Source organism: Ranitomeya imitator, chromosome 1 (assembly GCF_032444005.1).
Source record: "Ranitomeya imitator isolate aRanImi1 chromosome 1, aRanImi1.pri, whole genome shotgun sequence".
Lineage (NCBI taxonomy): Eukaryota > Metazoa > Chordata > Amphibia > Anura > Dendrobatidae > Ranitomeya > Ranitomeya imitator.
Window position 1 is genome coordinate 796,405,916 of NC_091282.1, and position 10,453 is coordinate 796,416,368.

General features: G+C 44.6%; 1 protein-coding gene across 3 annotated transcripts in view; it reads right to left on the minus strand.

Moving 5' to 3' along the window:
• The window catches only part of TECPR2 (tectonin beta-propeller repeat containing 2), a 62,010-nt gene that overhangs the window by 49,676 nt on the left and 1,881 nt on the right, over positions 1-10,453 (minus strand). For all 3 annotated transcript variants that reach the window (XM_069737865.1, XM_069737855.1, XM_069737846.1), the window contains exon 2: positions 2,808-3,082. In XM_069737865.1, coding sequence (XP_069593966.1) covers positions 2,808-3,026 — 219 coding nt within the window. In that variant the 5' untranslated portion in view covers positions 3,027-3,082. The remainder of the gene's footprint in view (positions 1-2,807; positions 3,083-10,453) is intronic.

The following is a 10,453-nucleotide window of genomic DNA, read 5'->3' on the forward strand; positions in this document are numbered from 1 at the left end:
AACGCATGCGTTTTAAAAAAAAACGAATGGTGAAAAAACGTATGTAAACGCGTGCAAATGCTGCGTTATTTTGACGCATGCGTTTTTGCATGTGGTGAAAAAAACGCGGCGTTTTGACGCGTTTACATGCGTTTTTTCATGCGTTTGCGTTTTTTAAACGCATGCAGATAAATTTGTGACAGCTGCCAATCATCAAAATAAAGTAAAAGACCCACTATAAACAGAAAGAGCTAGGGTTAGGGATCCTAAAGGTACCGTCACACTAGACGATATCGCTAGCGATCTGTGACGTTGCAGCGTCCTCGCTAGCGATATCGTCCAGTGTGACAGGCAGCAGCGATCAGGCCCCTGCTGTGCTGTCGCTGGTCGGGGAAGAAAGTCCAGAACTTTATTTCGTCGCTGGACTCCCCGCAGACATCGCTGAATCGGGGTGTGTGACACCGATTCAGCGATGTCTTCGCTGGTAACCAGGGTAAACATCGGGTTACTAAGCGCAGGGCTGCGCTTAGTAACCCGATGTTTACCCTGGTTACCATCCTAAAAGTAAAAAACAAACAAACACTAGATACTTACCTACCGCTGTCTGTCCCCGGCGCTGTGCTCTGCACTCCTCCTGTACTGGCTGTGAGCGTCGGTCAGCCGGAAAGCAGAGCGGTGACCGCTCTGCTTTCCGGCCGCTGTGCTCACAGCCAGTACAGGAGGAGTGCAGAGCACAGCGCTGGAGGACAGACGGCTGTAGGTAAGTATGTAGTGTTTGTTTTTTTTTACTTTTAGGATGGTAACCAGGGTAAACATCGGGTTACTAAGCGCGGCCCTGCGCTTAGTTACCCGATGTTTACCCTGGTTACCGGCATCGTTGGTCGCTGGAGAGCTGTCTGTGTGACAGCTCTCCAGCGACCAAACAGCGACGCTGCAGCGATCCGGATCGTTGTCGGTATCGCTGCAGCGTCGCTAAGTGTGACGGTACCTTAACCCTAACGGGATCCTAACCCTAACCCTACCCTTAAAGGGATTAGGGTTAGGGGTAGGGTTAGGGGTAGGATCCCTTTATCAATTTTATGGTGTGGGGTGGTTTATCAGTGTGTTTTTATGTTTGTTTTTTTAAAAATGCATGCGTTTTTAACGCATGCAAATGTATGCACAAAAAAACGCATGCGTTCCCATTGACTCCAATGTGTTTTTTGACCCAAAAAAATGCATGAAAACGCATGCGTTTTTTTGTGTCCAAAAAACACCTCTCAAAAATACTACAAGTTGCATTTTTGAAAATGAACGCATGCAGTAAAAAAACGCATGCGATTGAAAACGCGACCAAACGCGTACACAAAAAACGCATGCGTTTTCAATGTTAAATATAGGGAAAAAAACGCATGCTTTTTTTGTGCAAAAAACGCTGCAGACAAAAACGCAAGTGTGAAACCACCCTAACTTTTTTCTTTATCTACTGTATATACTCATGTACAGGCCAAGTTTTGCTGAAAAAGAACACCCCCCCCCCCCCCCCCCCCTCGGCTTATACACGAGTCACGGTTCCACTTAACTTGTTCGCCGCTGCAGTTCGGGTGTTCCACGGTCTCTCCCGCTCATCTGCGTGCACTTGCAGCCTCTGTGAGTGTTCCGGTGACTGCTAATAGGGCCGACGTTGGCACCGGGGCCAGTGCCGGGGTCCCGAGCAGGCGAGGATACCGGAGCGCAATGGGGGCCAGATGCATGTGCCGCCGCTTGCTCAGGCCCCCAGTACTTGCGATATTCACCTATCCCCGTTCCATCGCTGCAATGTCTTCCACGTCCTCTGACTGTGACATTCAGGTCAGAGGGTGCGGTGATGTGATTAGTGTGCGAGCTCTGCCTGAGAGACGGCGACGCTGAGAAGCAGCTGTCAGTGACGACAGGTATTTCATTTTTTTTTTTGCAGCAATATACGGTATATGGGGATCAGGATAAACTGTATTTAGCATTATATGGGCATCTTATGGGGCCCATCATTAACTTTATGGAGCATTATATGGGGCATCTTATGGGGCCCATCATTAACTTTATGGAGCATTATATGGGGCGTATTTTGTATGGAGCATCTTATGGGGCCATCATGAACTTTATGAAGCATTTACCAGTAGCTGCTGCATTTCCCACCCAAGGCTTATACTCGAGTCAATAAATTTTCCCAGTTTTTTGTAGTAAAATTAGGTGCCTCGGCTTATACTCAAGTATATATGATATCAATCGAGGCTTGGTTTTTGTGTCTGCCAATTTGTCATTATAATTAGTACTATTTTCGGGTACAAAGATGTTTTCATTTAAATTTTTTTTTTTTTGAGGGGTGGATAAGGGCAATTTTGATGCATGGTAATTTTTCGCTTTAATGTATGGTTTAAATAATTTTATATTTTCATAGATATGACTAATGGAAGCAACAATAAAAAATAAAAGTAAGCATATCTGTTGGCTTTTAAATAGGGATTACTCAACCTTTTATATCTTCTAAAGCCCCATTTTTACTTTAATATTTTGACCCAGTAATGTAGTATTTGGTAAAAATTGTTATCTAATATGGAGCCTAGCCTGTAGGTTGACTTCACAGGAGAAAAATAAAAGGATGGCAAAAAGGGACGAACTTTCATCAGAACCCCCAGATGCCGGGGAAACCCATTCAAGGTGCCTGGGGCCATGGGCGACTGACTCGATGTCCAACTGGAATCGTGCCGCAAAAATGCCGCCGTCAGAAGCATTTCAGTAGTTACACAGCAGTAATCTGAGCTAATTCCGTTCGCTGTCATAGTTAGGTGGTTAAGCCACACACGACTTACTTCTAAGTTATACTTCTTCATCTGATTGGTATGCCTGCAGTGCAGATATAACATCCCAATGCTACTGCCGATGGCAATGTAGTCGCCGTTGACATCGATAGCCGTGAGATAGACGATGAGGGATCGAAAACCCTTCTGGATTTTAGTAGGGATGGCATTGAGAATTGAGTACAAGGGGCAGAACTCCTTAAACGTGACAGTTCCCGGAAGAGTGGCCATGGTGTTCTGTCTCTGGAAAGGTGCAGGTGGCTCAATCCATCATCATCAGGAGGGACCTGGAAATAAGAAGAAAGATAAAAGTCAGAGCTGTTAATCGCAGCAGTAGGACGCATAGAGGTACGAGCGATGGGACAAGCCCTCACACACCACACCTCTGTTACTTGTAGACAGGGGGAGGTGGGGTTATTTTGCGCTTTCATTTCCTTTTTTTAATTATATTTTCGTCCCTGCACATTTCCATTTGCTGGGTGTCAGGAGTATCAGATTCTCGGTGTCATTTGATTTTCCGTACTGGGGATTTTTTTTGCTTTCATTCAAGCAGAACAAGAAAAATTCTGCTAAACTCAGATTGTATTTTCCTACAGACATAAGTGGGGTCTCCAGCTACCACAAGACCTAAAACAATAAATTTTAATGTAATAATTAAAAAACCAAAAAGGAAAAATATCATAAAGACCAGTAGGAGGGATCCTACGGGAAAACAGGGTCTCTGGTATGCAGGAAAATGCCAGAAAAAATGTATAACAATACAAATATACAGGAAAGGGCTAGGGAAGATAGACGTGCCTATCCCTACTGGATTCCCTTCCTGACAGCGGAGGTTGGCACCCTGGGATACGATATGGCGCCCCCGCTCAACGTGGACTGTCCCTAATGTCCCTAAAAAGGAGTCCCTCAAAAAAAGCCACCACCAACAATAACACCACAAAAAAAAGGAAAAAGAAAAAAACAAGTGAAAATAAAATATCAATGCTGCTAGATGCTGGCTTAAGATGCAATGATAACTAAATTCAGCTAATATTTATAAACTCTGGCATATAGTGTGAGCTATAGAGTGTACGAACAATACTATAGCAGGTATAATGATACGTAGTTAGAAATGTTGGACACCACTAAACCTCTTATAGTCTGTGATAGTGGTGCTTTTTTCATTTTTCGTTTTTTTTACCGTTTTTTTCATTTTTGCAGCACCACTATCACAGACTATAAGAGGTTTAGTGGTGTCCAACATTTCTAACTACGTATCATTATACCTGCTATAGTATTGTTCGTACACTCTATAGCTCACACTATATGCCAGAGTTTATAAATATTAGCTGAATTTAGTTATCATTGCATCTTAAGCCAGCATCGAGCAGCATTGATATTTTATTTTCACTTGTTTTTTTCTTTTTCCTTTTTTTTTGATGTTATTGTTGGTGGTGGCTTTTTTTGAGGGACTCCTTTTTAGGGACTTTAGGGACAGTCCACGTTGAGCAGGGGCGCCATATCGTATCCCAGGGTGCCAACCTCCGCTGTCAGGAAAGGAATCCAGTAGGGATAGGCACGTCTATCTTCCCTAGCCCTTTCCTGTATATTTGTATTGCTATACATTTTTTCTGGCATTTTCCTGCATACCAGAGACCCTGTTTTCCTGTAGGATCCCTCCTACTGGTCTTTATGATATTTTGCTTTTTGGTTTTTTAATTATTACATTAAAATGTATTGTTTTAGGTCTTGCGTTAGTTTTTTGTTTTTTTCCTTTGATTATTAGACCTCGGCTATTGTGAATTTGGTTTCTTTTGTCTCCAGCTACCAACATACAAGGTCCGTGGATGTAGCACTGTGCTCAGGTTTCTCTGCCGGTCCCACAGACAATGAGAGAAGCATCGCCACTTCATTCCATGCTACAGAGCCACAATCTCAGGATTATTGGGGGTCCTGTTGGTCGGGAAATATATTAATGGGAAATATCCCATTAATAGGCATTTGACTGCTGTACTCAAGAAGTCACTGTTGATTGGCTGCAGCGGTCATCTAACACCTCCTTCGCTAGGAGAGGAAGACAGGGAACCAGAGGTGGGGTCTGGTAGGCGGGTATGTGCATATGCATACATATTAATGCAATTGACCTATAGTGAATATAAGCTTGGTCTCATTCCATGGAACTATATAAAACACAAAAGCCACACGAAAAAATGACTATGGCTCAAGGAATGCAAAAGTATACCAATTTTATTCACAAAAATAAACATTAAAATGATGACACCTGAATACCTCACAACACAACTAAGAATCACCAAGGCTGGGGCATCATAAATGATCAATGTTGCACCGCACTCATATTGACCCAAATATTAGACATTAATGATACACAATCACAGTGAACCTTAAATGCAGTATCACATGCAACCACTGGTATTGAGAAACCTAAGTGGGAAGCAAGCTGAAGGGACACTCTTGTAAACTGTGGATATAACCAGAGCCATATAGGAGCGGAGATCAAAGTGCATAAACAAGTATAAATATATTACCAGTGGCGTGCCCAGCCTGGATGAACATCCCACCCCGACACGCGTTTCGCCTGTTCTTCTTCCAGGGGCGTGTTTAGCTAGGGAGGTAGGCGGTCTATTTAAATGCCCGAGAGCCAATCAATGATCAGCGTGGTTGACGACGGTAACTAAGCACCCATAGCGTAGAGCATGTAACCAGGGTATGACGGCGCATCCGGTGCTTGGTCTGTCTCCAATCAGGACCACCCAAACTCCGGTCAATGAGACGTCAGCGTTCCGCCCAGCCGCGCGCTGGGCGGAAGTCAGACATCATCATGAAAGACCAGAGCAGGGAGCTCTGGAGCGATCCGAGCAGCACATGCGCACCACCCTGTTGTGGTATAATACCACCAAGTGAACCATGTGCGTAAGGTAGACAAAGTTAAAGTGCGAATGTGCTGGACATGATTTACAATGGAGTAAGGTGCGAACGTGCATATAAATGTAGCGGTTAACAAAACTGCAATATCCGGCCACATGGAACCTAAGGTAACAAGACCGTAAACATTAACCCCCGAATATCGGGACAGTGATCAACCCCATATTACATTATTTCTACTAGGGGTACACAGAAAAATGAGAAAGGTATAAACCTAAGTGCAACAATGATGACAAACAAAATATACAAGACAATGTACACATACACAAATCCAACAATTTGGTCTAAAAACATACATACACATTAATACATATTAAATGTGTAACACCATACAAGTGCACGCAAGGGCACATATATACAACATCCCCGACACACAGTTCACATGGAATACATATGCCACCCAATAACAGTATATATACAATATTCAGTGAGTCCTTATATATCATGTAGAATCACTGTTATAATTGAGAATTTTTCTTCTTCAGGAAATATTCTTCCATGGCACTGTCAGGGGTGTAATTGAGTCAACATGAGGACAAACCGGGCAACCGAGACCGCAATAGATTGTAATTCTAAAAGATGAAAAATACTGTCAGTACACAAACAAAATAAAGGAACCCCCCATAAAAAACTTCATATATACAAAGGAGACAAATGTCAGTTTTTTATAAGAATGCCCCAAATCCAAAGCTTTCGTTAAGATCCTGCGGCGCAATCATGCCCAACCGGTAAATCCACCGACTCTCTATTTGTGCAAGCAGTTTACCCATATTGCCCCCTCTAATTCCCAATGATACCAAATCTATACCCTTCACCCTCAGGCCATGCGGATTGCACTGATGGTATTGTCTAAAGTGCCTCGGTATAGTTTTTAGTGTTGATAAATCCTGACCTGTTTTTGGACTCATTATATCCCTACAATGTTCACGCGTCCGAATTTTCAATTCGCGTGTGGTCAACCCTATGTACACCTTATTACAAGGGCAAGTGGCGTGGTAAACCACGCCACGAGAGGCGGACGTAATTCGTTTCCCGATGGTGAATGTTCTGGTACCATTAAAATTAGAGAAGGTCTTGGCTTTAGTGTGATTACCACAAGCCTTGCACAAACCACAAGGATAGAAACCTGGGTCAGTGGAACTAGTAGGAATCACACCTCTCCCCGGATTATATAGACTGTGCACCAAGATGTCACGTAGGTTTTTTGTTCTTTTAGCCACTACCATGGGTCTCTCAGGTAAAATTCTCTTCAATACAGGGTCTGTCTGCAATACTTTCCAATGTTTATAAAGGATTCCCTTAAATTGATGCCATTTGTTATGGTATGTGGTGACAAAATGTACCCCACTCGACTTTTCAGTCTGTTCGGGTTTACTTTGTTTATACAGAAGGTCATTCCTGTTGGTCATTAATGCTAAAGCATTTACCTGAGAGACCCATGGTAGTGGCTAAAAGAACAAAAAACCTACGTGACATCTTGGTGCACAGTCTATATAATCCGGGGAGAGGTGTGATTCCTACTAGTTCCACTGACCCGGGTTTCTATCCTTGTGGTTTGTGCAAGGCTTGTGGTAATCACACTAAAGCCAAGACCTTCTCTAATTTTAATGGTACCAGAACATTCACCATCGGGAAACGAATTACGTCCGCCTCTCGTGGCGTGGTTTACCACGTCACTTGCCCTTGTAATAAGGTGTACATAGGGTTGACCACATGCGAATTGAAAATTCGGACGCGTGAACATTGTAGGGATATAATGAGTGCAAAAACAGCTCAGGAAGAATCAACCCTAAAAACTATACCGAGGCACTTTAGACAATACCATCAGTGCAATCCGCATGGCCTGAGGGTGAAGGGTATAGATTTGGTATCATTGGGAATTAGAGGGGGCAATATGGGTAAACTGCTTGCACAAATAGAGAGTCGGTGGATTTACCGGTTGGGCATGATTGCGCCGCAGGATCTAAACGAAAGCTTTGGATTTGGGGCATGCTTATAAAAAAACTGACATTTGTCTCCTTTGTATATATGAAGTTTTTTATGGGGGGTTCCTTTATTTTGTTTGTGTACTGACAGTATTTTTCATCTTTTAGAATTACAATCTATTGCGGTCTCGGTTGCCCGGTTTGTCATCATGTTGACTCAATTACACCCCTGACAGTGCCATGGAAGAATATTTACTGAAGAAGAAAAATTCTCAATTGTAACAGTGATTCTACATGATATATAAGGACTCACTGAATATTGTATATATACTGTTATTGGGTGGCATATGTATTCCATGTGAACTGTGTGTCGGGGATGTTGTATATATGTGCCCTTGCGTGCACTTGTATGGTGTTACACATTTAATATGTATTAATGTATATGTATGTTTTTAGACCAAATTGTTGGCATTTGTGTATGTGTACATTGTCTTGTATATTTTGTCATCATTGTTGCACTTAGGTTTATACCTTTCTCATTTTTCTATGTACCCCTAGTAGAAATAATGTAATAAGGGGTTGATCACTGTCCCGATGGTTCATTTGGTGGTATTATACCACAACAGGGTGGTGCGCATGCAGTGCTCGGATCGCTCCGGAGCTCCCTGCTCTGGTCTTTCATGATGATGTCTAATTGACCGGAGTTTGGGTGGTCCTGATTGGAGACAGACCAAGCACCGGATGCGCCGTCATACCCTGGTTACATGCTCTACGCTATGGGTGCTTAGTTACCGTCGTCAACCACGCTGATCATTGATTGGCTCTCGGGCATTTAAATAGACCGCCTACCTCCCTAGCTAAACACGCCCCCGGAAGAACAGGCGAAACGCGCGTCGAGGTGGGACGTTCATCCAGGCTGGGCACGCCACTGGTAATATATTTATACTTGTTTATGCACTTTGAGCTCCGCTCCTATATGGCTCTGGTTATATCCACAGTTTACATGTGTCCCTTCAGCTTGCTTCCCACTTAGGTTTCTCGATACCAGTGGTTGCATGTGATACTGCATTTAAGGTTCACTGTGATTGTGTATCATTAATGTCTAATATTTGGGTCAATAGGAGTGCGGTGCAGCATTGATCATTTATGATGCCCCAGCCTTGGTGATTCTTAGTTGTGTTGTGAGGTATTCAGGTGTCATCATTTTAATGTTTATTTTTATGAATAAAATTGGTATACTTTTGCATTCCTTGAGCCATAGTAATTTTTTTCATGTGGCTTTTGTGTTTTATTGGGTATGTGCATATGCAGCACTGGCCTTAAATAATATAACAAAAGCACAACACGATCACTACACGGACCCCCGACACTCCTGGATAGTGCTGCTAGCTAGTGTCCTGGCTTCCTCCTCTGGCGGGTAGTGGACATATGGTGACCATGGTTGGGGGCCAGCTGCTTTCACCCCACGTTGGAAAAGGAAGCTGGAAGACCGCCGGTGGCACAGACAGCAGCAGTTTTTATTAAATTATACAAAAGTCCAGTGTGGGAGATCAAATATTCAGCATCAAAGTACTGAACCCCACACAATGGATGTCTGTGCTATGAAGATTGGAGAAGACCCCCAGTCATGGACTGTATAGAAAACCATTCATTACTATAAACTTGTCCTTCAATTACAAACCTGCCCCTGGAACAATGGACAAAACCCATGAGACACAGCTGCCTGCAACAAAGCTCCTATTCTATATGACAAAGCTGCTGGCAGGACACGGACCGGAGGGGACTGACACAGAGCATGGTGCTGGCTCATAAAGGCCAATTATAATGTCTGTAATACTGTGACCAAGCTGATGAAGCAGAGCTGTGGTGTAAAGAATGGGGGAAATGACCTGCTTTAGGCATTCCATGGCATGTACAGGCTACCCTTGAATATAGTAAGCATATGTGCGATAGTATTCATTCCCCAGTGACTATTCCTGCACCGATCAGTTTAAGATCAGAAGTGAACAGCGACTAATATCCAGCTGTAGGTGACCCCCGGCACCAGTAGCCCCTCAGATTCAGGCCTGCGGTGCTTCCTTTATATAAGATTACTGGCGGAATCATCTATAAATCCATCACTTACCTACAGTCCTTTACTGCAATGAAAACCTCAATGACGGCACTGAATGCAGAGGGATGGGAGACATGAGGGAGCGACTGCAGGAAAGGGAAAGGCTCTAATTCCAGAATCACACATCCTCACTCCTGCCTGGAAGTCGTCCACACTCCGGCCCCATCAGGATGTGACACCAGGGAGGGCGAAATGGGGGCAGGAGCAAGGAGGGGAGCATCTGTGCAGACTGTCTGTATAAGTGCTGGGGAACCCTCAGTCTGGGCTCCGCATAAGCGCTGGAGACCCTCAGGTCGGGCTCCGTATAAGCGCTGGGGGACCCTCAGGTCAGGCTCCGTATAAGCGCTGGGGGACCCTCAGGTCGGGCTCCGTATAAGCGCTGGGGGACCCTCAGGTCGGGCTCCGTATAAGCGCTGGGGGACCCTCAGGTCGGGCTCCGTATAAGCGCTGGGGGACCCTCAGGTCAGGCTCCGTATAAGCGCTGGGGACCCTCAGGTCAGGCTCCGTATAAGCGCTGGGGACCCTCAGGTCGGGCTCCGTGTAAGCGCTGGGGACCCTCAGGTCGGGCTCCGTGTAAGCGCTGGGGACCCTCAGGTCGGGCTCCGTGTAAGCGCTGGGGACCCTCAGGTCGGGCTCCGTGTAAGCGCTGGGGACCCTCAGGTCGGGCTCCGTGTAAGCGCTGGGGACCCTCAGGTCGG